The 25,509-nt window shown below is 48.1% G+C and overlaps 1 protein-coding gene across 10 annotated transcripts in view; it reads right to left on the reverse strand.

Moving 5' to 3' along the window:
- The window catches only part of HERC1 (HECT and RLD domain containing E3 ubiquitin protein ligase family member 1), a 3,379,312-nt gene that overhangs the window by 2,628,490 nt on the left and 725,313 nt on the right, over nt 1-25,509 (reverse strand). For all 10 annotated transcript variants that reach the window (XM_069624399.1, XM_069624403.1, XM_069624396.1 and 7 more), the window contains exon 20: nt 17,198-17,312. In XM_069624399.1, coding sequence (XP_069480500.1) covers nt 17,198-17,312 — 115 coding nt within the window. The remainder of the gene's footprint in view (nt 1-17,197; nt 17,313-25,509) is intronic.

The following is a 25,509-nucleotide window of genomic DNA, read 5'->3' on the forward strand; positions in this document are numbered from 1 at the left end:
TGTGTCCGCTTTTATGGACTGTAGGGTCTCTTCAACCAACTTGCTGAAAAGGTCAATGCTTTCAAAAGGCATTTCAATCACTTTCAATTGAACCTTGGAGCAAAAGTTGTTGGCCTTCTGTTAGGGAGAATTCTCGGTTTAGGCTGAATTTCCTAACCTAGTGAGTCCCCCAGCAGCTTTGCTGGATTTTTGGGGTTTATTATTTTCTCCTGCCAAGAGTGAGACTCTTTTACCCTCACTCTTGGACATGATTCGAGTGTGTTTCTTTGAATCTAGATGTGTTTAATGGGCTATGGGGTCTTTTACTCCATAGGGCTTCAGGTGTTTTTGTGATGTGTGTTACACCGCACCCTCAGTGCAGTAACACAGGGGCGTCATAGTGACCTCCCAGTATAGACTCCATACCCTGGGACTGTCTACTGTCTCCCAGGGCATGTAAAGTCACCATTGACTTTACTAGTCTTAAATTCTGAAAAGAACCAGTACAAAACATATTGTGGACGTACTGGCTGGGGCAATTCAATTGCCCCAGGGTCTGTTAGTCGAGGGGGCACGTCTGTCCCCCCTGATCGAGTTTTGGCTGGTGGCAGTGGATACTACTTTTTATATTCAACCGCGAATATTTTCCTATGGGATTTCCCATTGTTTTAGGCTACTATCTTTATTTAATTATTTACGGTAGCCTCAAATATACCGTCGGTTTATTTAATTAATATTAATTCTCCGGTTGGTATTTTTTGCCAAAACTTGATTCTAAAATGGCGTTTGTGTTCTCGTCTGTGACTCCAACCCAAGTCGAGCCCTTTGTTCCACTTTTTGGCGGTCTTCTCCACAGAAGCCCTCCAAAGTGGTGCCACTCTGTCTGGGGTACTTAGGAGGGGTGGAGGGGGATTTAGGCACCCTGGACTGACTTGGCTAGGCAACTCAAGTCACACTCCGTCCTGATTGGCCCAAGTGGTGAGCCGGCCGGCTCACCACTTAGCATGTTTGAGTGACAGCTAGGCTGAGCGAATGGGGGTTTTCTGCATAAAAGCAGGGCTTTGGGGACTGGAACTTCAGAAGTCGCCACAGGACCTAAGAATCCGACGAGGGAGAAGCTGAGCCGACCTGCCACAACGACACCACCGGTGGAGCCCTGCTGGACCGTCTCACCACTTTTCCCAACGACAGAGGAGATCTCCCGCCGGAGAGTCTTCTTCCTTTGACTGGTGGGGATAACCAGTTTCACCGTCTTTTCGCCTTTCCGACGTACCTCGTGGCCGCCTTGCCTGTGCCGAGCACCCCGGCAACCGGGATACCACGTTTTACCACGACCGCGAAACAAAGGTACCACCTTTAACCAGAAAACTCTGCGGCTGGTTTCTTCCCTGGCAGTGCAATGACCTTCATCTTTCCTCCAAGTCGAGATCTTCTCTTCCCCTGGACGACGACATGACTTGCACCCACTGCCAGGAACAACTGCCACCGCTGGAGGATCCTTCCCACTTAAGGTACCGTGTCCCGCCTGGCTTCCCTTGCTACCGACTGTATGGGGTAGATTTAGCCCCGGCTTTCGAACCTGGGTTAGCCTGGGACACCCTGGCTAAACTTTCCTAAGCCTCTCTAAACTCTTTTTGAACTCTCTGCAAGACTTTCTAAGCCTAGTTAAACTGTGTGATCTTGGGCGCATTTGTGCTCTGCTCTCTCTAAGAGTGGGCCCAGGCTTTGGACTTTGGCTCACCAGTGACTTTTTTTGCTCTTCTGCCTTGCTAACAGTGTTCCTGAATCTTAGAGTCGTGTACCTTTCCCTATTCTGTCTTTTTCCCATCCTTTCTCACAAACTTATTGGAGTGCCATCTAGTTAAGCGCTCACCTCTGTATGAAAATAAGTGGTGTTTTACTGAGACTAATCTGATAAGGAAAAAGGGGTGTATATATTACAATAGTAACTGTGTTTAGAATATTTTACAACGAGAATGCTGGAGTGTTTCAAACAGTGTGTTTTTAAATAAATAATTATATACTTTGATACCAAAGCTCTGGTCAGTGTTTGCTTGTATTGGTGTGTCCGAGTGCCTATTGTGTATACTTTGCATACTGCCTAACTCTTCTTGAGGGAAGTATGACTGCTCAGCCACAGCTACCAGGTAAATCTGGGTGGTACAGACTGCTACCAAGTGTGTTTACCGCTAACACCTGTAGTCCTAAATCTTTTGCAGTGTTCCCTAAGGGAACTGCACAGGTTTCTGCCTAACACCTTCAACCAACCTTGTCTGCAGAGCACTGCCCTGGTGCCCATTTGTCAGAAACCTGAATCCGCAATGTCCAGTGCAATCGTAATCGCATGATCAGAGGCAACTTCACCTTTGTGAAATGCCAATGCCTCGTACTTCTGGTCCTGCGGGAGGAAGTCTAAAATGGGTTCCAGCTTATACCAAAGCTCTTTATCGTATCTGGAGAATATAGCAAAAGCGTTAGCTGCGAATGGTGGACGCAGCAGAGTGATGAGTTTTCCAAATGCATCCAACTTCTTACCCTCTTCGTCCGGTGGCACTGTGTGGGAGTGAGGGGTCGTTTAGGCCCCCCTCATACATTCAGCACGATGTAAGCCACTTGCTCGTACAATAATGTGGGACGCCTCCATTGCTCGCATGCATGCTAACAGTGGCAGATGCAGGGTTGTTGTGCGGGACACTTGGGTTTACAATTTGTGTACCCTCGACACCATCTTTTTTGTCTAGGCCTCACTGCGATAACACAAAAAGGCTTCTCTCCCCTTTTGCAGCACTGCGCACTCTGCGCTCATGGCCCCCACCTTTTCTCACTCTGCCCGATAGCTTCACAGCTCCATTTCTCATGGATGCGCCGGGGACAAGTGAAACAAATATAAAAATGTAACACCTCACTCTTCCTCTGAGATCACTGTCCTGTGTGTGAACCGGCTCGAACCATGCCTTGTAGCTCATCCGTCTCCACAAACCTGCCAGTGCCCTCTTATCCTAGCTGTTGGAAAATTACTGCTAATGTAACCCTGTGCCCTCCTAAGGTATTCTCTTGATGTACCAGAAGTGTGACCCTGCTGTAAAGCCCACCCCAGTGTGCCCCCTACTAAAACCAGACCACGGTCACAGTATATTGCACCTCAGAACTAACAAGTGTCAGCATGCCCCATAGTTGCTTTGATGTGCCCAGACCCACCCCATGATCAATGTTATCACACCAACCAAGACCCCCAAGCCTGGTACTCCATATAAGTCATAATGAATGTTGCTCTAATTTTATGTACACAATTTATAGGTTCAAGAAGATTTACTTAGGCTCATGCTAATGATTATTGTTTATTATATGTCTAAATGGTAGTTTTTTATGCTAGCTTAGTTAAGTGTCTGCCCTACCTCACCGCAACCTCTCCCTCACCCCTCCTGGACGCTGGCAGCCGGATCACGTGATGTTCACCCTCCTGCCAACTGGGCAACCAATCCGGATGAAGCAGCACATATTGATCCATATGTATCTTTAATGTCCAGCCAATCTTGCACTGGTGTAGTACCCTATGTTAACTATGATGCAGATTTGCTTTATATGTACAACATTTTGTAATGTTTGCCAGAGCGCTCTCGGGGCAGCAGAGTTCTCTGGATGCCAATTCTTTATAAAGATAAACTCAACTCTTGCAACCTGTTCTCATAGTCTCATTCCCCATTGGGGAATGTCATATTCATTTGTATTTGCATGTATAAGTCGGGGAGTGAGCCTTCAGGACCATGCATGGAGAGGAGGAGTTAGTGGACCTTTTCCACAACGCAGCAGAGACCACAGAGTCCGGTGAAGGCTGGTAACCAGTGGACCCATATGCAGGCAGACTGATAACCTGGGCGTGAGAAACCAATACCCTTTCCCCCCAGGTAGTACACAAGAGCATTGGGCGAGTGTTGGCAATAAAAGGCCATGAGATTTTATTGCACAATTATGTCATAACAAAGCAATCATAATTACAGTAACCATAACATGCAGTACCTTTGGGCATCGGCTCCTGAGGTTACCCCCTCGAGCCCGTGCCGCCTTTCTTGTCCCACAACAGTGAGTGGTCACCATACAGTGACATGTCTTCTTTCTTCTCGCCCTTTTTCTAGGGTGGGAGGGTTCTGGGAAAAAGAAGAGACTGTGGGTCCCCGTGCAGGGACCACAAACTGATTGTTTATTTGCTGCTAAAGCAGCTCCTTATATTGGACCCAGGGGCTGGCCCTGGGTCCTTGATGTATCATGTGTGGGGGCTGTGGTGCCAGACCCTAGGCCGGCAGGCGCTGACTGTCCCAGCACCCGGGGGTGCTTCTCTTTGTTGTGGCCCTGCCTCCCTGCTTCCCGTGCCATCCTGTGCACTTGTCACATATTTTGGAAGGAAGGGCAAGGTGGTGTTTCACATTCGCCCTTCCTTCTTGTCATCCCGGCCAGCGACTGTGTGTCGCCTTGTGGCAGTGGTGGGGGTTAGGGGGAGCGCGGCCCCGTTTGTTGGGCTGCTGCTCACCCCTCTCCCCAGCCTGGCTGCCATGGGGCACAGGTTACCCGGCCTCGCTTGTTGCCCGGCAGCGTAGTCCATAACCAGTGGACCCATATGCAGGCAGCCTGATAACCTGGGAGTGAGAAACCAATACCTTTTCCCCCCCAGGTAGTACACAAGAGCATTGGGTGAGTGTTGGCAATAAAAGGCCGTGAGATTTTATTGCACAATTATGGTCATAACAAAACAATCAGAATTACAGTAACCATAATATGCTGTACTTCTGAGCATTGGGTCCCCAGGTTACCCCCTCTGGCCTGTGCCGCCACGACCTGGATGGGTTACTGGCTGTCCAGGCTCCCCCAAAAGTTGCTCCTCCTCCCTTCCCCTAGCTGAATTGTCTGCATTCTAGTTGGTGCTCGCCCCTTGACCGTGCCTGGTACTGGACCCTGTGAGGGTTTTGTCATTACACGGTCTTATCCTTAACGGGGTGCATGAATGCTGTAAACATTCCCCCGCTATTTGCCAGCTCTTTGCTGGCTTGTATATATGTGTGGCCCTACTTCATGTGTTGGCCTCTTATTTCCCCTTGCACGGCTGCCTATCTGGTTTCTTTTTAGTAAACCAAATACGCAGGTTTGTTTAAGAAAAATTAAAACCTTGTCTACCCCTTGGGTAGGGTGGCTCCTGCTCTGACGGCTTCTGGTCTTACTGGTTCTGAGCCCCCTTCCATTTCATCTACTTGCTGCCGTACTTACATATAGCCCCACTCAGAGGAGCCTTCTGGCCCATCAGCTGTGCCTGTAGTTTTTTAACACTGTTCACTGCAGGGCTGGCTTAGCTTTATTAATTTGCTTCCCGCATTGTGCTAGTGTTTGTACCTGTTCCTTGGGAGCCCCCCTGTGCAACCCCTGGTTTCCAGTATTACTCCTATTTCAACCCGTTTTCGGTTATGCTATTTGCTGCTTTCTGGCCCCGGCCCTTGCGGTGTTGGCCTGTTAAATTTGCTGTGTGGCGTTTAACCACCAGGGGTGGACTGGGAACCAAAAGGGGTCCTGGAAATAATTGTTACAAATTGCCATGGTACATATTTTCAGCAAACTCAACCCTTTTCCTATGAAAAATAGGTTACCTCCCCCAAAAGACCCAGGGTGCGGGGCCTATTGGGAAATCTCCCGAGTTTCCTATGGGACAGTCCACCCCGGTTTTCCACCGCTTATTTTTTAGAACCCGTTTTCAGGTATCATGCTATTTGCTGCTTCATGGCCCCGGCCCTTCCAGTGTTGGCCTGTTATATGGTGCTGCGTGGTGTTTTTTTTCCCACAGCTTATTTTGTAGTACCCGTTTTCAGGTTCAGTGCCACTTCCAGCTCTCTGGCCCCGGCCCTCAGGCGTAGGCCTCTTGTTTGCTTTATTTCTTATTCATATTTCCTCTGAGTATTTTTGCTGCCCCATGGGCTGTGTCGCCCTATTCTCTAGCATCCTATGTACTACCTGCATGACTTGTGATTTTTCTCCCTCGAGTGTGTGTTTTAAATCTGCATGGCGCAAGTGAGTGCGGTGGGTTGATGGGGTGCTCATATGCTATGGCTCATCTTTTTGCTTAAATTTACACCTTATTCTTTTTTAGTGTTCCTTCACCCCTTTTGTTTTTCCCCCCCTTTTCTGTTCCTTACAGTTTGGCGGGGTTGGTGTCTATGTTTAGAGCTATCTCGCTCTTTGTTACTTTGACTGCCCATTGTATTCTGGCCCCAGTCTTGCTCATCTGTCCTGTTTCCTTGTGTTGAGGCTGCTTCTTACCCCGCCAACTGGATACGCTTGATCAGCTGTCAGGAACCTGTACTTCTGTGTCTTCCTTGAGTGGCTCAAAACAGTTCTGCCCTTGCTGTGGTCTGTCGCACTCTGAAAGCTGGAAAGAAACTGGTCACCATCCCATGTACTACCTGCTGCGGGAACTCCCACTGTATGGAACGCTTCTCAATTTTGTGACATCCTTGTATCGGGGTTGTTCTAATCTTTCCGCTCTCACTTTGGTATGTGTGCTGCTGGTGCGAGCACCTAGGGAAAAAACTGGGTCCTGGCCCTGCTAAAACTTATTTACCGTATGTCCATGGGTGACCTGTCCACTCGTGGGTGTTTTTTTTCCGGCTGTGGGTTGATGTTTAGTCCTACCTGGCTGAGCTCTGTACCTTGCTGGCCTGCCCCTTGTGTTTGATGTCCACTCTACGTTTAATAATAATGTTTGCAATTATATAGCTCTACGATCCCTCAGGTATCTGAGTGCTGCTTATTATTATCCACGGTGTGTGGTGCTCATTTATCGATCTCGGATTGAAAAAGGCTGAGTTTGGCCCTCCCGTGATTCAGACCTGCGTCAGCAGGCTCTGCACAGATGTAAAAAACGAGCGCTCTCCTCGCTGTGCTATTGGACCGGCTCTGTATTTCTGTGCGGGTTTAAAATATGTGACGGATAATACCTTGATCTTGTAAGGCTGGTGGGCTGTGTTTGGTAATGCCTGGACTGGAACCTGGATCCGCAGTCTCCGAGCGCGTGTTAAAAATGAAATGTTCTGCTTGCTGGGCTACCTGACAGATCAGTTGTCAAATCTATTCTAGTAATTTGTTTCTGATCTGGTTGTCGTCTGCCTGAGAGTGATTTTCTGGGCCCCTGGCTGGTAATGGCGACGTCGGCATTTTGCACATCATGTGCCTTCTATTTCCCCCTTAAGTGTCCTCTTGCTTACCTTGTCCTTGGTGTTTTGGCGCCGTCTCCCCTTCTTCTCCAAGGCTCCTTACTGTTAGCTGCCATCTTCCGCCTGTTTCTGGGCAACTTTGCCAGATTGGTGTCGTCCCATTCTGTGCTTGCGACCCAATTCCGTTGCCTCCTTATGGAGTGATGCCGCAACATGGGTCCCCCGTGTACGGGTTCTCCTTATGTTGTGGGAAAATGCTGCGATTCAAGCCCCGTTTTCAGGGCTCTGTTTATTCTGCGTGTACAGAAATAGTTTGCCATGGTCCGTTCGGATATCTGTGTGGATGGGTTTCACCCTTTATTAGCCGTCTCAGTTGACTGGCTGATATAAGTTAGTGCTTCTGCTTCACTTAGATAACTGGAGCATTTCAATGTGCTTAGCTTCTTGCTGCGGTTGTTGTAGCTGCTTTGTGCTCATTATTGCTGCAGATCATCTAGTTGAAACGCATAACATACCGCTGTAGCAGGTGACTGATGTGCATTGGCTTGTGCAGTTTGCTGCACTCCATGGTCTACCACCCCCTTCTTTTTGTTGCATTCAGCAATGCTGATTTTAACCGCAAAAATGCTACCACAACCTCTGGCATCTGAATGCTGCTTCTTGCCCCTGGCATGCCCGTCCGTCCTTCTCAAGATAGCTTTCTCTGCAGTTACTTTGTCTTGGCTAACGTGCCTCCTTGCCATGTGTGTGTCCCTTGGTGGAGTTGTTTGTGGTGTTGTGGTAGGTATGTGGATGATTTCATGGGAGGCATGACTTTTGACTTGTTGTGCCCCGTGCTCAGGGTACTGGGTTTGTAGTTAAAACTTGACTCATGTTGTATTTTGGGTATTGTTGTTATGGTTGGTAAATTTGTTCATGAATTCCGTAAGCGTCAGTCTTTTGGACAAGCATTTCTGCTTCGTGTTGTCTTGCCTACAACACCGCACCTGTGCTTGCTCTGTTCCCTTTTTTCATTCCCCAAACGACATTTCATAAGTTCAGTGTGCCTGGTCTGGTCCATCTCTCATTGTGCCCCGTACAGGGTACTGATTTTTAGGTGAAGAAAATGGCTCGCCTTGTGTTTTACAATTGTTTTGCAGCTTGTGATGTTTACACTGAGTATTTGCGAGCTGCCTGTTCTGCAAAAGAAAATTAGCTATTGAGAACTGCCAAGTTTGTAGTAATTTAACTTGTTGCGTGCCGTCCTGCTACAAAAAGGGGTCTATCCCTGCTTCATGATACAGCCACCCTCGACTGGCCACTGGCAGGGAAATGGTCTTGCAATTTTCGCACCGCGTCCGCAGTATTGCTACAACTAATGTGTGCTTATTTTTATCAGTGGCTTCTTTTTCCTTGAGTGCTGTCCTCAATTAGCAGCTGCAGGTTCTTTTGGTCTAGGCTAATTTTACCAAAAATAAATGGTCGCAATGACCAAAAGTTCTAAAAATGCTTCCACCAAAAGGTTCGAACACCAAAAGTTCGATCCTTTGGTGGTAGCATTGTAAAGAAAATAAAACAGGGGCTGCAGGGGTGTCCCCCACATCGCCCCACTCACTACACTTCATGGTATAATGAGCAGGGGTTGCAGGTGACACAACCGCAGCCTTCCGTTTAAAAAAAAAAAAAAAAAGAAAAAGGACCCAGCAGCGCCGGTTCGCGATCACGAAAGTGAAAGGTAAGTGGCGCTGCAGGAACCCAGCGTGAAGATGAAGGTAAATGGGGTTTGTTTATGTTGGGGCGGGGGGTGTGGGTAGGTGGGGGTGTTATGGATGTGTGTGTGTGAGTTTGTATGTGTGTTTGCATGAGAAAGTTGCAAACTTTTGGTAGTTCACACCTTTCTCATGTGAACTTTCGCCCGCGGGACTTTCAGCTGCAGGCAAATCACTGCAAATTGGTTCATTTTGCCTCTGCCCTGCTATTCTTTGCAAAAAACACGGGGAAAATGTCTCGTCCTTCACCTCGCTTTTCTGGGCCCAGCAGCCTTCGTTTTGTGTTATGTACACGAGAAATGTGTGGTGATCGCGTCCTTCGCCTTGCTTTTTGGACCCAGCAATCGTCTTTCGTGTTTCTGCACGAGAATGGTGCAGTGAGAGGGGCTGCCCACGCTATCTTTGTTTTAATTAAAACTGCTTCATTATTTGTTCGGGCTTCGCTATCAAGATTGCCTCACTCTTCACCTTTTCAAAGTGTTCATGTGTCAGAAAAACCCTGACGTCTTGGTTAATTTGTAATTTGTTCATACTGGGCTTTATGCAAAAGCTTTCCAAAACGCTCTGCGTCGTCCTGCTTCCAACCGAAATGTACTTTGTTTTTGAAAGTATGTTACGTAGCAATCCCAGCTTCTGTAGGCTGTCACAACGTGTTCGAACTCCGTCCTCCATCTTTTGGATTTTACTCGCCGGCTCTCGTTCTCCTGGTTCTTCGACGCTGCGGCAGTTGCCTTTCTGCAGAGTTCGCTCCCCGGCTCCCAGCTCTGCTTCTGCTGCCGGTTGGCTTCACCCGGTCCTTTGGCACTGCGGCTCCTCCCGCCAAACATAGAAAGAGCTCCCTTTGTTCCATCACTTCTTGCTGCATCTTCTGCTCGGGACTGGGAAAGCGATGCAGCCTGCCTTCAATGCGCTTTCTACTTCTTCCTGGACCGGCGCAGCGGGTAAGGAGATGGCAATGCTTTGTTTGATACACGAATCGGAATAGTAAAGATTTACCCCTCAGCCTTATGGACGGAGTAAATGAAAACTCCAGCCCCAGAGCTGAAAGCTGAACAGTACGATGTTCAAAGAAAAAGAAGAGACTCTGCATACGCAAAGTGCTCTTTGTTTGGTTCCCCGTGCGGGTACCCAAACTGGGACCACAAACCGATTCTGTTTTTCTGCTGCTAAAGCAGCTCCTTATATTGCACCCAGGGGCTGACCCTGGGTCCTTGTGTCATGTGTGGGGGGCTGTGGTGCCAGCCCCCATGACGGCATGCGCCGACTGTCCCAGCACCCAGGGGTGCTCATCTTTGTTGTGGCTCTGCCTCCCTACTCCCCGCGCGAATCTGTGCGCTTGTCACCTATTTTGGAAGGAAGGGCGAGGTGTTTCACACCTCGCCCTTCCTTCTTGTCATCCCGTCCAGCAACTGTGTGTCGCCTTGTGGCAGTGGTGGGGCACAGGGGGAGCACGGCACAGTTTGTTGGGCTGCTGCTCGCCCCTCTCCCCAGCCTGGCTGTCATGACCAATGAGCCATCTTCCCATATGTCATTGAGCAGAGGAATTGGCACAACTGATTTCCTGGAGGACTCCTTTGGGAATCAAAAACCCTCCCTTTTCTTCTCTTCAGGAACCAGATTGAATAATATTGCTGCACGGGTCACAGTGCATGAACTTAGCTGATCTTAACTAGGGCAGAGTTTCTGGCGTGCAGATAAACATCAGAAGGCTCACCATTAGCCAGAAACCGTTCCTCAAACTCATCTGTACCTTGTGAGATGTCAGGATTAGTATCTGTATACGTGAGGGTATACACACGTATACACGTATTCCACAGGGTTGGAAAAAAGCCTAGGTAAGGGTATAGTTGGAGGAGGAGGCACTAAATGAGTCTTTGGCCTTGAGGGCAATGGTGGACTCAGAGAGAGCAGGCTTGGAGGGAGATGGACTCCTAAAGGGAGCAGCCTGGGGAGTTGCTGGAGGCAGATGCTGCTGCAGCATGGACTCAAGGTGTGCAGAGTAGACAGGATGTCCAAGGACAAGTCTCTAGGCGCTGTTCCTATGGGAGCCGCAGGCAAGGGCACAGCTGGTTCAGGAGCTGCGTGCAAGGGCACAAGTAGTAGAGTGGGTTGCGGCTGTGGAGAGCTATGAGGCCTAGGAAGAATGGGGTCAGGAGGGTCTTTGACCTCTTCCAGATCAGAGAAGACAGACTCTGGAGGCTCGTCATCAGAGAGCCTGCATGTAGTAGTTGAGCAAATGGTAACGCTCCAGGCGAACCCACCAATGACAAGGTGAAGAGTGGTTTTGCCTTGGAAGAAAGGAGAGAGCTAGCAGCATTTCCTTGTGCACACTCGCACCCCTGGGGACGGAGGCTATGACAGGAGCCTGTGGTGTCATCGACTGAGCTAAAGATGGGTGGGATGAGGGCGGCCGTGGAGGTAGAGCAACCTTATGGACGGTTATCGGAGTCACAAAGTCGGCAACGGGGTCACCAACGGGAAAGACGGTGCCGTTAACAAGACGTTAGACGGAGGGGCCGTTGACTAGGTGGTAGACGAATATTTCGGTCGATGGACCGGTGATTATGTTTTGGTCGTCAACTCTTACAGAGACTTGAGTTTCGATGACTAAATACGAACATGAACGTGCCCTTTGGAGTGACTAATTGTGGACTGTGCTTTAATCTTTGGTGTGTGACTCGTCAGCGGAGAGGTCATCGACATGCGTCATTTTTCTGATGAGCCTGCTGGAGTTGTGGTAGTTGACCCTGCTGTCGTAGATGGAAGACCTGGGGGCCATTGATGGAGATAAAGTAGGAGCACAGGACTTCTTGTCCTTCTTAGGTCTCTACTTCAGGGAAGTGTCCTCAAGTGATCTCGACCTCTTAGTGAACGGAGTATGCTCAATGGATCTACTGACCCAGGCAGAGACAGGACTTCGCACCAGGGTCATGTCAGAGGCCTTGGCACCCTCCTCTAGCAAAGGCTCCAACCTTCTGTGATGATACTGTCACATTTTGTAGGTGAAGGACATGCAGAGGGAATTGTGGTCTGGGTACTGGCAGTAGAGGCATTTATCATGCCAATCATCCACAAAGACTTTTTTTGGGTTGCACTTGGAACAGGCCCTGAAGAGACTCTTGACAGTGTTCGCCATTCCACATGGTGAAGGCCCACGTGCAAGTAGAACGCCTCACAAGAAAAAAGATTGGACGATGGCACGGATCTTAAGCGGCAACAGGACCCCGCCGCCGGTGGACGCCAATGTGACCGGAGAGGAAAACAATGAAAGATTTTCACAAAAATAGAACAAAGATTTTCGAGGAGCGAAATGCGAAGACTCCCAAAAAGAAACCATGCTGCAAAAACCTAAAGCATGCCATAGGGGGTGGACCTGAGGACGACTAATGCCATTGGCTTGGGCAGTGTGACCCTAAGTGACAGCAATAGGCTGTATAAGCGACGAGCAGTTTTGAGCTTAAAAGCTAAACTGCTTTTAATAATATTAGTTGAGTGATTGTCGGATTCCTACGATATTGGCACTTTGTACATAAGTGGTCGGTTTCAGGAAAATTCCTATATTGTGTTAGATCCCAATTTGTTGAGATATTTTACCCCACTCGTTATGGATTCATGCCATTAGATCTTTAATATCAATGTGGGGGCCGACACGTGTTTCGACCACTCAGGGGTCTTTATCAAGGTGATCAACCATCATACATTTTTTATTCACATATTCATAGAATGTCACATCAAACCCAAGTGTGGCAAGTGCAGAGAGATTTGGTGACAAGTGTATACAGTGACATCTGCATCATTTGTAAAAAGAGGGGCCGGAGGGGGTTGTTGACAGTCCATTGTTGACATTTGTTCATGGTGAGCACATATTTATCAGTCCATTATATTGTGTATACAATATAGGTTCAAATAATAGGTGAATGGGTTGCATGCAAGTGGAGATAATACACATCACAAACAAGAGACACACAGTAGCACCAAGGAAGAAAAGGAAGACTAGATTGTGTTAATTCGCAGATAGTTTAAGTTGATCTTAAAATAAAGTTGATCAGTTGGTTTGAGTAGATTGGGGTGTTGGTGTGAGTTTACCAAGTGTGATTTATCCTGGACATTAGGTCAATATGGCGTGTTGCCAGTGATGGTTGGATGCACTGGTTAGTGCTTCTAGGAAGAATGAGAAATTAAGGATGTTCCTCTCCGCTACAGGTACATGTTCTATGGCACCTTTCTCTAGCATGGTTAACATTTCCTGCACAAGGAGCGGATCTGGAATTTTGACAGAGTTGGCTAGAGGTGGATGATCTTGAGGCCTTTTTTTAAAGTCCACCTGGATAGCTCAACTCGAAACGTTGGGCTACTGCTTCCAGTGCCCAAGCATCTGAAGTATTGGCCCGCCCTTCGTTCAGATGCTGAGAGAGTCTGCCTCCCACCGGGGTCTTGTGGGTCAAGGCCTGGTAAGACTCACCACCCGGGTTGTGTCTGTGGATAATCCAGAAGCAGGCAAAACCAAATAAGATGCCGCAACTTGAAATGTAGATGGCGAGTTCTTCCTACCAATGTACCCCTCTGTCGATTTAGTTAACAAACAGAGGGATCTATTAATCGGAAGACAGAGGGAGGGACACACCACCAGACACCACAATGCAAAAAGGACAGGTCAATACCCAAACCTGGCACAAGTACAGATTAAGAACAAGGACTGTATAGGGCAGACCTTTGCTGAAAGAATCCCCTGATTGAGTTGGAACAGATGACTTGGACAGCAGTGGGAGACATTCAGGAGTCTGATGGCAGTGTGAGCCTGCAACAATAAGGCCCAATGAGTACAATAAATAACGGTGTGCCTGCAGAAATAGGGAAATGAGAATGGTATGAGCAAACGAGCACCTCTTACCAGGAGTATTGGGGTCAAGAAAGGTGAAGTATCCTTAGACTGGGAGTCCAATAGTCCAGGAGTCAATGATAGGAGATGAAACCAAACCGACGGCACAAGGGACGCTAGTAGCAATGGTACGACGTAACTTCATCGCCAGATGTTTTTTCGTGGGGTTTTTTGCCGCAGATTTTTTTTCTGAAAAAAATCATCACATTTTTTGGGAGGGGTTAAAAAATTATATAAATTGGGCGTGGGTGTACAGGGTTATAAAAATAATTAAAGGGGATGGGGGTTTGGGGCGGTAACCCCCCCCCCCCAAAAAAAAAACCACGATGAAACAGCAGGTGATGAAATCACATGGAACCGTAGCAATATGCCAATGCAGCAGCAGGAAACGTCTAGTCCATGCACTGTGCAATCCTTTACCGATGAAACAAGGACGCCTGAGAGTTCCAAGAGGCGCACAATGAACAGAGTCTCTAGTCCGTGTGTAATGCTGTTGGGCGGCATTCCAGGAGGGTAGCCGTGGAGTAGTTAGGTTCCAGGGGACGAAGCAGGGTCTGTTAACGGGCGAAAGGATCCAGGTACAAGGGAGCAAGAAGAGCAGTCCGTAAGACGAATTCCGAGGTCAGTTTCCAGTACGGGCTGCAGTAAACAAAACATCAGACAAGGCAGTCCGTGTAACGTAGCAGGTCTGGGTATCGTAGATCAGCAGACAAGGGGCGCGCAGAGGCAGGGTCAAAAGCAAAGCACTTGTCGAAGACGAAAAAAATAGTATTAGCAAAACACAGGATTTCCAGAAAACTTCCGTAATCAGAAGCGCCAAACAAGGCTGAAGGCGGTCCAAGTCTTCTGTGTCACATGACGGGGAGAGCCGTGGATTCCCCATCGGAGCGTGGGACGTAGGGTATGGTAGTGTTTCCATAGTTTCCAGGGCAAATTCCAACGCACCCGGAGCGTGCTCTCTGTTTTAAATGCAAATGCCTTTTCCTTACACTGAACTGCACCCATGTAGCTATTGGGTGACTTGCACTGTGAGCATGGTTTTTCCCCTGAGCATGGTAGACCCTAGACCAGGATACGGGCGGTTTCTTGACAGATCAGGTGGGTGATACTCTTGGGGCTACCTTAAGCTGATTCCTGATATGGCCTCAGAGTGGCTTAGCGGCGGCTGAGGGTAAAGATGCCGCTGCTGGGGTTCATCCACCACGAGGGAATCTTCTTTGCCCCCCTTTGTCCAGCATGTCCTCTTCCTCTACCAACTGAGGAATAGAAGCGAAAAGAACAACCCCTCCAGGAAGATGAGCCCGAGTAGGGGTGTTGAGGCTGTCGAATGTAGGCGCCTTGGAGGTCTGCAGCTTCTCCAGACTCATCTGCCTTGCTGCCGAACAGCCTTGAGCCGTTGAAGGGCATGTTGAGCAGTCTGGCCTGCACATCCGGTGCAAACACCAACTTTCTCAACCACGCCAACCTGCGCAATACGGTGCTTGCAGCCATGGATCTGATGTCAGCAGTATCCAATTCTGATTGAAGAGACTCCCCCATAGCCTCCTTACCATCCTTAACTATATTCAGGAAGCCATCCCTTTCCTCGCCTTCCGGGATGTGATCAGCTGCCATGGCAATACAGTCCCACAGGGTATAGAAAAATCTAGCTAAGGTACATGCAACGTTAGTAGACTTCAAGGCCATGCTGCCTGATGAGACCTTGCGAGCCCATGCATCAACTTTCTTGTCTTGTTTCTTGGGGTATAGAGGGATAGGCTTATTGTTTGGTTGAAGTAGCAGCCTGTACTACAAAACTCTCCGGCGTAGGATGTTTCGTGAGATAGTCTGGATCGCTGCTAGAGGGTCTTTTCTTCCTAGAGAAGTTCCTGTTCACAGCAGGCCCAGATTCTGGAGCTTCCCAATTGGACACAACCTTCCTCTGAAGGGCCTTGTGGAAGGGTAAGATCAGGTCCTTCTAAGGTCCCTGATCTAGGATGTCGGTCATGTCATCCTGCTCATATGCCCCCGAAGCTCTACTCCACCCCACATACTCTGACTCTGCATCAGGTTTCTGTAACCTGAATCAGCATGCTCCGACGGGTCAGGCCTGCCAAACTCCAATTCTGGAGAAGTATCAAGTCCACTAGCAGACTGCAGGGAGTCACAGAGGTCTTTCATCCTTGATTCTGGATCAATGAGCTCTTCTGGTAAATTTTTAGTACCAAACTGCACCCCAAATGATGAAGTGTCCTCATCAGAAGCACTTTTCTCTTCATATATGCTGAACAATCCTCTTCTTCCTCTTCTGCGCCCTAATACCTTTGGGTCTGGTGCACATTATAAATAAACAAACATATATGGAGGACATTGACTTGAAAAAGGCTTTTTTTCAGTACAGGCTTAAAGAACTTTTCCTGAACCGGTATGGGCTTCAATGAGTTCGAAGATTCAGTCGACAGTGTGGAACACTGCTTCGAAAAAGGGGTTGTTTTGCTAGGAATCGCCCTTGATTCAAACTTTTTCGACAGTATCGGGGATGGACTCGATTCCCGAGTCGATACCTTCGTCGAATTTTCGTCGGTTCGAGTTTCACAACGAACAGCCGGCTTACTCTGTTTTGCCGAAGTAGCCGTCGACTTCCCTGAGTGGAATCTCTAGATTCCCAGGATTTCTTTTCCCTCTTCAAAGAAGATTTTGAAGCTTCCTTCCCTACCGCCAATTTAACTCTGCGTTCCCGCAGAGCATTTTCCGTCTTGGACGGACAGGATCCGCAGTCATCGACACGGTGCCCGGAGCCCAGACACCAAAGGCAGACCCTGTGAGGGTCGGTTAATGACATTTTTGCCCCGCAGTTTTAAAATTTTCAAATCCCGACTTTGGGGTCGAAGGTGTTGAAGATGACAACATTTTTCGACAAAAAACTAAGTGCGCCGTTAGTGCTTGAAGGGAAAGCTTTCGGAAAAACAGAACTAAAGCCAACGGGCGCTGCATGAGCTATTTATACTACTACTGATGTTGACGCTCCACAGCGGCCCTCGAGGGACATCTATGCCACGAGATCATGCACAGTGCGAGAGAGCGAGAGCACGAGAGAGAGACCTGAAGCAGCTACAAGTTGGTTGGTTGGAAAACGGGTGCAGGAGACAAATGTAGCCATTATAATGGCAGAAGGAGATGCATTTTGAAGTAGCAATGTGCAGTTCATGCATCTACTTGCTGGCACATAGTGCAATGTGTTAATCCAAGCATCTGACATTTCCAAATCTGTAAGAAGAGGGTGACAAAGCCTAACGTTTAGGATTATGATACAATCATGGCACAATATATGTGCCCATTTACTCTGCGCTACTTTTAGCCTCTTTATATTGCAAGCAGTTTTAGACCTTTATAATTTTTTTTTACTAAATCACACAACTCACCTGCTTTCACCGCTTGCCTGGCTAAGTAAATTGGTATGTTTCAGAAGAGCTGCCAAAACAAATCTAGATACTGTATCCAATAGCGACTCATTGATGATTGTTGCACTATCCCAATCTGAAAGGAGCGAAGAAAAGCATGTGGTTTGTCATGTAGACTAGCAGGCATTGCACCCATTTAAAAAAATCATATGACAAACATTTCAGATATTTCAATCAGATGTTTTGCACCAATCTAGGCCACCTGTGTATTATTAAAAGTAATCAGTTTTATTTGGAACATGAAAATGCCATTAATGAAAAGCAAACAATTTCAACAAGGAACATTTGATAAAACATTCAAAAAGGTCTAATGAATTATTTATATGTAGTATACAATCAGACTATGTACGAAGAATGGTTAGAAATACATCTAAAGCATTGTGAACACACAGTGAAAAAGGTAGCATAAGCAGAAGAGTGAAAAGCCTTAAGGGGCCATTGCAGTTGCAGGTCAAGAAAAAAAAATGCCCAGTAATTTCTAAAGAAACTTGTGAGCTTTGCGTTCCTTCCATTCCCTCCTGCTCACTATTCCCAGTGGACAAGCCAATGGAGAAGACCACAGAAGGGGGTGTGCCAAAGTTAAGGCAGTTGCGCGAGGTGTGCAAAGAAGCCCTAGAGAGCTGATCTGGCTTTGCAAGTTTGCGCTTTGCTATTGAGCAAAGCAACACCTGCTCCATGCTTTCAGCCTAAGCTGATTGGAAGCTTTTATATGACCTGTTTCTATTTAGTACTGTCCTCTCAGAATTGTAAAGATTTCACAGGTTTTCAAGATTTTTCAAGTTATCTGGATGTGGTTGCACACAGCACATACCTTTGGTGGAGGGCATCGACCGATTGGTTTCATTTGGTCTCACAATTAGATATCCTGTGTTCCACTCATCAGCTCAGACTATTAAATCCATTGTGCCTATGGTCCCAGTACAGAAGCAAATATTTCAATGAACAAAATGTAGTTTTTACAGTTGAATTGGGTGGCAATAGTATGGCAATGGCTGTGCCAATGACCTTTCTCGCAGACAAAAGCCAGTGAATTGAATTTCAGACCACTTTGCCACCTCGTCAACACACGCTCGCCATTTATTTAGCTACCTGGCTGAATAATTTCATTTTGCAAGCAGCCTGTATTCTTGACATTCCGCAAGGACATTTCAACTCAACTCACTTTTAGGACAGATACCAAAAACAATCACACTGTCTATATTTTGTCAGACATCCAGAACTGGTAGAGGATTTTGTGGTTGCACTCAGATTGGACAGCAATCCCGATCCTCTAACTCCAACACATTCTTCACTTATGATACAGATTTAAAATGAGCACCAAGTAATAGCAATATTGCCTTGGTAGTATCAAGCAATAACTGGAGAGTCTATTAGTATTCCATGTAGATACTGGGATGCACTCTCCATTGTGATCTTACTACAATACTGTATAGAGTATTACCTATAATAGGCTTCAAAATTAGGTTACTCACCGTAGTGACTAATGTACTCCTTGTCCATAGTCCCCTTTCCTCCATACTGCAAGGGCGTCCCTGGTTAGGGACGGGAGACTGAACCTTCTTCACCAGAAAAAACCTTCTTCCCCTTTAAATGTAGAGGCACGTGGGGGCGCAGCTCTGGGAACATGCGATCCTCTGACCCCACCCACCAGCTCCACTCCTCAGTCCTCACTGACTCGTCAACAATATTACCAGTGCCTAATGACACTAGTTTTATTATGAGGGAGGATGGTGGCACGTATGGAGGAAAGGGGACTATGGACTAGGAGTACGTTAGTCACTACTGTGAATAACTTATAATTACTACTACATCCCGTCCCTTTTCCTCCATACTGCATGGACGATTACAACTGAATGTTGCCCCAGGGTGGAGAGGTGACCCTTCTTAAGAAAACAAGTTCCTTAATACTGCCTGTCCGAAAGCCTCATCTGACCTGGAGACAGCATCGAGACAGTGCTTGCAGAAGGCCATAGGAGTGGCCCACGTGCTGCCCTGCTAATGAACTCTCACTGGACGTGTCTTTGGAATGTGACTGCTGTGGCTTTGGCTCTAACAGCGTGGGCATGAATGTTCGCTGGAAGCGGATTGTGCTGCCCCTGAGAGCGCGCCTGACCTCCAGACACTTCAGAGCATCGTCCTTAGGATCCACAAAGAAAGTAGGTAAGAGTATCTCCTCATTTAGATGGAAAGAAGAGACCACTTTAGGCAAGAACGCTGGATGCGTTCTCAGGACCGCTTTATCTCTGTGAAAAGTAGTGTACAGTTCTGAAAACACCACTGCCTGGATTTCGCTAACTCAACGTGCGGACGTAAGACCCACCAAGAGAGCTGTTTTAATAGTGACCAGCCTGATGTCCGCGGACACCAATGGTTCAAAATGTTTGTGCGCTAGGGCGCCCAACACTACATTGAGGTCCCACACTGGGTGTAGTTTCTTGATGCGCGGGTAGAGCCCGGTGAGGCCCGCCAGATGTCCCTTAACCACCGGGTTGGAGGAAGAGAGGCGTTCCTCCCCTGAGTTCCGGTAGGCTCCTATGGCCGCCAGGTAGGTACGGCATGTGTCTATTTGTACTCCTGAGTGTGCGAGGTGTGCAGAGAAGGATAGCACATCGTCAAGCGTGCAAGTAAGCAGGTCAATCTTCTTAGAGTCTGCCCAGTGGCAAAACCTAGTCCATTTACTTTTGTACTGGGTCCTAGTAGCATTGCACCTAGCGCCCTGAATGATGTCTAGGAGTGGATGACCCTGCACCCCTGCTGCGAGAGTAGGTGAGCATGGCCCAATGCCAGATGAATGAGATGCCTGTCCGAGAGGCGGAGCAGCTCAGAGAACCATGGTCTCACCGGCCACCACAGAGCTATCAGAAAGATGTTGAGGCGACATGATTCTCTTATCTTGTAGATCACCCTGTGGACCAGGACCTTGGACTGGGATCCATGCTGGCGGAAAGAGTGAAGGGTGGCATAGGCAGCTTAGAGAAGTTCCGGAGGCCATCAGCAATGTACGGAGGTGTAGCTGACGGCCCGCCGCCGCCAGAGGTGGGGCACAATATTCAGGCCCCTTCCACGAAGGAGGATATATAGGACATTTTGCAGAAGATCAGGGAACTGCGAGTAGAACTTTAGGCCTCAGTATTGGACTTGCGGGGCAGGGTCGCGGTCCTGGAGAACAATTTAAAGGCATGGAGAACAACGCCCTTAGTGCTAATCTCGTGGAAATGAAGTTTGAGGGGAGGTTGTCGGAACTCGAGACCAGAGGCGAGGACTATCAGTTAAAAATGGACCATCTAGAGATCAGGGAACTTAGGAACAACTTCGGGTTTTTGATCTCCAGGAGAAGAGCGGCGAGTCGGCCAGCGATGTGGTGAAAGCGATCAAAACGCTGGTGAATGCCCTATTTGCGTAGGAAGGTGGAATTGAAGTGGAGATCGAGAGAGTGCACCATGGATGACTGGCTCGGGGCCCGAGATCGGTGGTGGTGAAATGTTTGTGTTATACGGAGAAGGCTGCGGTCCTGGAAAGGGCAAAGCACCTTCTGAATATCCAGTATGAGCGGGAAACCATGAAGCTCCTTTACGCTGGCTATGCATAGGGACTGCAAGCCGCTTACTGCCTGGTTGTCTGACAGAGGCGTACGTTATAGGTGGACATTTCCATTTTCACTGGTGTTTGAGATTAAGGAGGTGGATTATCGCATTACCAAGGGGACGGAGGCAGAGCCGGTCCTCCGACATCTCACCGAGTGTGAGAAGAGCGTAAATGGAAAATTGGCTGAAGGGGTTGGGGAGGGGATGGGGGAAGCCTTGGCCAGGAGCGACTTCAGACAACTTAAAAGGGTTTCACGAGCCCAGAAATTCAGCAAGCTCAACACCCCCTCTCCTGCGAAGTGACATGGCAGCGGTCTGCCTGCATTGTGTTTCATTTGGGGACAATGAAACTTCTATAATGGAGGAGTGGTTGTTGATATGCCATTTGTTATGGATGTTGATTATAATGTTGAGAGGGGGGCGGGGTGGAAGTTGTTCTTTCCTTGGTACCCAGAGGTGGATGGAGGTCTCTAAGGTGGGGGGTGGGTTCGAGTGGTTTTTGGGGGTGAGGGTTGTAGGCATCATGGGGTTTAGTGCAGGGGTTCAGGGATCTGGCAATGAAGTATGCTACAGCCTGCTTGAGATGCGGTGGAATGGGAAATGGCGACGATAGAAGGTAGCAATGGGGCACAAGCCGAACACCTGGCTGTGGGGACGTTGAACGTGAAAGGTTTAAACTCACTGACCAAATGCACGTTGGTGGCAAGGGTGTTCCAAAGAGCAGAGTTGGACGGGCTGATGCTCCAGGGAACAAGGCTGGTGAGGAGAGACTCATCCTCTCAGGGATACTTGGAGAAGTGTTCTGGGCTTCAGGACGGTTGCTGAAAGGGGGTGTTGGGATCCTGCTGCATAAGCGTTTGAGGTTGGAAGAGGTAAAGGTTTAGAGAGGGAAAGGTAGGAGGGCTCCGTTGGTATCGGATAAGATGGGTGTCCTTTGCCACAATATAGTGCACGAATAAGGGGCAGAAGGTGTTTGAGTGAAACCATTGCCCTATTGATGAGAGGTTAAGGGATTTCTCATACTGAAAGGAGACTTTAATATGTGGGTGGATCCGGATTGGACAGGTAGGGCGTGGGGAGCGGGGATGAGTCGGTGACTGCGCTGGGGAGCGGTGTCATTGGGGAATGTTTGGATGTATATGGATGCAAGATGTATGACGACGGCTCCATCTGGGAGATCTGGACTATACCTTTTTTCTCTCCACACCATGGTACCTATACGCATACTGATTACATGTGCTTAGGGAGGGAATTCGTGGAAGCCTGTGATCACGTGCTGATCAGATGGTCGGTTCACAATACGGTTCACATTTTCTGTAGCATGGATGCACGGCCGGGACTCACGTTGGCTATGCAATGCCTCCCTCTTGAAGTATGTGAGGTTTAGAGAGGAACTGGAGAAGGGGATTAAGGACTATTTTAAAATAAATTATACAGGGAAAGTGGACATTGGCACCGTTTGGGAGGCGGCAAAAGCTACCTGCTGTGGTCTCTCGATTAGGGAAGGTGCGAATAAAAAAATGGTATGAAATTACCTGGAGAATACTTTGCCTGGAACGTAGGATACAGGTGGGCGAAGAGGGTACAGTGGGCCTGAAAAGAGGTTAGGGCCAAAAGGGAGGAACTGAAACTATTGAGCTAGGTAAGGTAGATGGGCAGTTAGACTTCCTAAAACAAAAGTACTATAAGAAGGGGGATAGAGCCGATGGGCTTCTTGCAGCCCGTTTACGGGGGCAGAGGGAAAAGAGATGGGTGGACACGATTAGTGGACCGGATGGACTGGTCCACATGTCCCCTGATGGGATAGCGGAATGCTTTGCAAAATTTTATGAAAGACTTTATGGGAGAGAGACATAATTCGATGTGGACGAGCTGGATGACAATGCATTACATACCGTAAAAGCATTTCTGATGGTTGTATCTGCTTAGATTCACATGCTGTGCATAGGTCCGACATCCAGTGGTCACTGCGGAGTATTGCATTTTGTTTTTCGTAGTCGAAAAGGGGACGTCGACAAGGCGTGTCTGTAACACTATACCTATAGTGACGTGCGTTGTACCCACAATCCCTCACGCGTCGAGGTCCCTCTGTTTGTATTTTTCTGCCCTGAGGGAGCCTTCTAGACGTGAGTGAGTACAGAAAAGAGAGATATAAAAGGAAGTCTATGTTCCTTCCATCCGAGCGGGGAGGAAGGGTGGGCGCATGTGAATCTAAGCAGATACAACCATCAGAAATGCTTTTACGGTAAGTAATGCATTGTCTTCTGATGTTTGTTAATCTGCTTAGAATCACATGCTGTGCATAGACTAGCGAGCAGTACCCGGAGTTGGCGGTGGGTTATGAGAAGGAACAGTAGAGAAAAGATGTCTTAATACTGCCTGTCCCACCTGGGAGTCAGATCGAGTGTGCATCTAGACAGTAGTGTTTTGTAAAGGTGTGCACAGAACTCCAGGTAGCCGCTTTGCAGATGGACTCAAGGGGAACATTTGCAATGAATGCTATGGATGCCCCAGTGCCTCGAGTGGAATGTGCTCTTGGCTTGAAGGGTAGTTCTCTCTTAGCAAGAGTGTAACAGAGAGTGATGCATTGTACAATCATCTAGATATAGTGGACTTAGAGACTGCATCTCCTTCTCTTCCTGCTGCCACCGAGACAAAGAACTGATTAGTCTTTCTCAGTGATCTGGTTCTTTCCATGTAGAACATGACAGCTCTGCGTACATCTAGTGTATGCAGACTTTTTTCTCCCAAGTTGGAAGGGTTTTGAAAGAACGTTGGTAGTTCTATAGATTGGTTTACATGAAATTTAGAGATGAATTTTGGTGCAAACCTTGGGTGTGTGCGAAGAACCACCTTATCCTTGTGAACTGATACGAAGGGGTCTAATACAGAAAGAGCCTGTAGTTCACTTACTCTCCTAATGGAGGTGATAGCTATTAGGAAAGCAGTCTTAAGAGTGAGGTATTTAAGAGTTGCCTTGTGCATGGGTTCGAAAGGAGTGCCCATGAGTTTAGAAAGTACCACGTTTAAGTCCCATCCGGGAGCTGGGCTAGCTATTGGGGGGTGTATTCTCTTTACCCCTTCCATGAAGGCCTTTATAACTGGTATCTTCCACCACGACACTTTAAATTGGGAAGTGGTGTATGCAGAAAGTGCCGCTAGGTGGACTTTAATGGAATTAAACACTAGACCTGAATCCAGTAAATGGGTCAAGTACAGAATAATGTTAGTGGCAGAGCAGTCAACCGGGTTGATGTTCTTACTTCTACACCAGATGACAATTTTTTTCCACTTGCTACAATAGCAGTGGCGAGTATTAGGTTTTCTGGCTTCCCTGAGGATGTCCATACATCTCTGAGGGAGATGTAAATGTACAAATTCTATGATCTCAGGAGCCAGGCTGCTAAGTTCATGGTCTGAGGGCATGGATGCAGTGTTCTGCCCTTGTCTTGTGACAGCATGTTGTACGGGCAAGGAAGTTTCATTGGGGGAGATAGGGACATCTCCATCAAGTGAGCGAACCATGGCTGCCGGGCCCACATTGGGGCCACTAGTATCATGGTCACCTGCTCTTGGTGCATCTTGTGCACCACCTTGTTGAGGAGGGGAGTCGGGGGAAGGGCGTAAACAAATTTCCCTGACCATTGAATCAACAGACCGTTCCCCTTGGACTGGTTCTGGGGGTACCTGGAGGCGTAACTTTGGCATTGTGAGTTCTCCAGGGTTGCGAACAGGTCTATTTCCGGGAAACCCCATTGCGTGAAGACGTTTAAGACGATGTCTTCTTGCAATTGCCATTCGTACTCTTTGGGTAGGGGGAAGTCTCTGCTGAGTTTGTCTGCTAGCAGATTGAGTTCCCCTGGTACATGTTGTGATAGTAGGAACATGTTGTGTTTGAGAGCCCACTTCCATATATTCTGGGACAGCTTGGACAGTCCTGGAGAGTGAGTGCCCCCCTTGCTTGTTGAGAACATGGCTGTGGTGCTGTCTGTGAGGACCATCACTGTCTTTCCTTGTAAGTGTTCCTGAAAGGCTTTCAGTGCTTTGAACACTGCTAATAGTTCCAGCAGGTTTATATGTTTGGATGCTAAGCTCGGAGTCCACACTCCGTGAGCAGTCTGATGGGATAGGTGAGACCCCCCATCCTGTAAGGGATGCGTCTGTGGTTAGAGTGGCTTCCACTGCGGGTGTGGCAAAAGTTTTCCCTAATAACAGGTTTTCCTTTGTCCACCACCGTAGCGAGAGAACCAAGGCCTGCAAGACCACCACTAGATCGTCCCATTGTCCGCTGGCCTGACACCACTGGCTTTAGAGCCACTCTTGCATTGGGCGCAGGCGCGCGTGAGGTACCAAATAAATACATGACGCCATCATCCCTAGCAAACGCATTGCTTTGCGTACCGTAACCTCTCGACCTGCCACATAATGGGGGATCTGAAACAGCATGTTTTGGACCCTCTCGTTGGAGGGGAAGACGAGGCCGTCCTTTGTTCGAATTAGAGCCCCTAGGAATTGTTTGATTTGGCTGGGGTCTAAGCTGGACTTCTTTTCGTTGATGGAGAAGCCCAGTTGGGACAAAAGGTCTACGGTCCTTTGGGTATTGGAGAAGCATGTTTCGTAAGAATCCCCTGTTATGAGCCAGTCGTCGAGGTACGGGTAAACCGGGATGGATAATCTGCGCAGGTGGGC

The sequence above is a fragment of the Ambystoma mexicanum genome, chromosome 11 (genome assembly GCF_040938575.1).
Source record: "Ambystoma mexicanum isolate Mex_15411 chromosome 11, UKY_AmexF1_1, whole genome shotgun sequence".
NCBI classification, from domain to species: Eukaryota; Metazoa; Chordata; class Amphibia; order Caudata; family Ambystomatidae; genus Ambystoma; species Ambystoma mexicanum.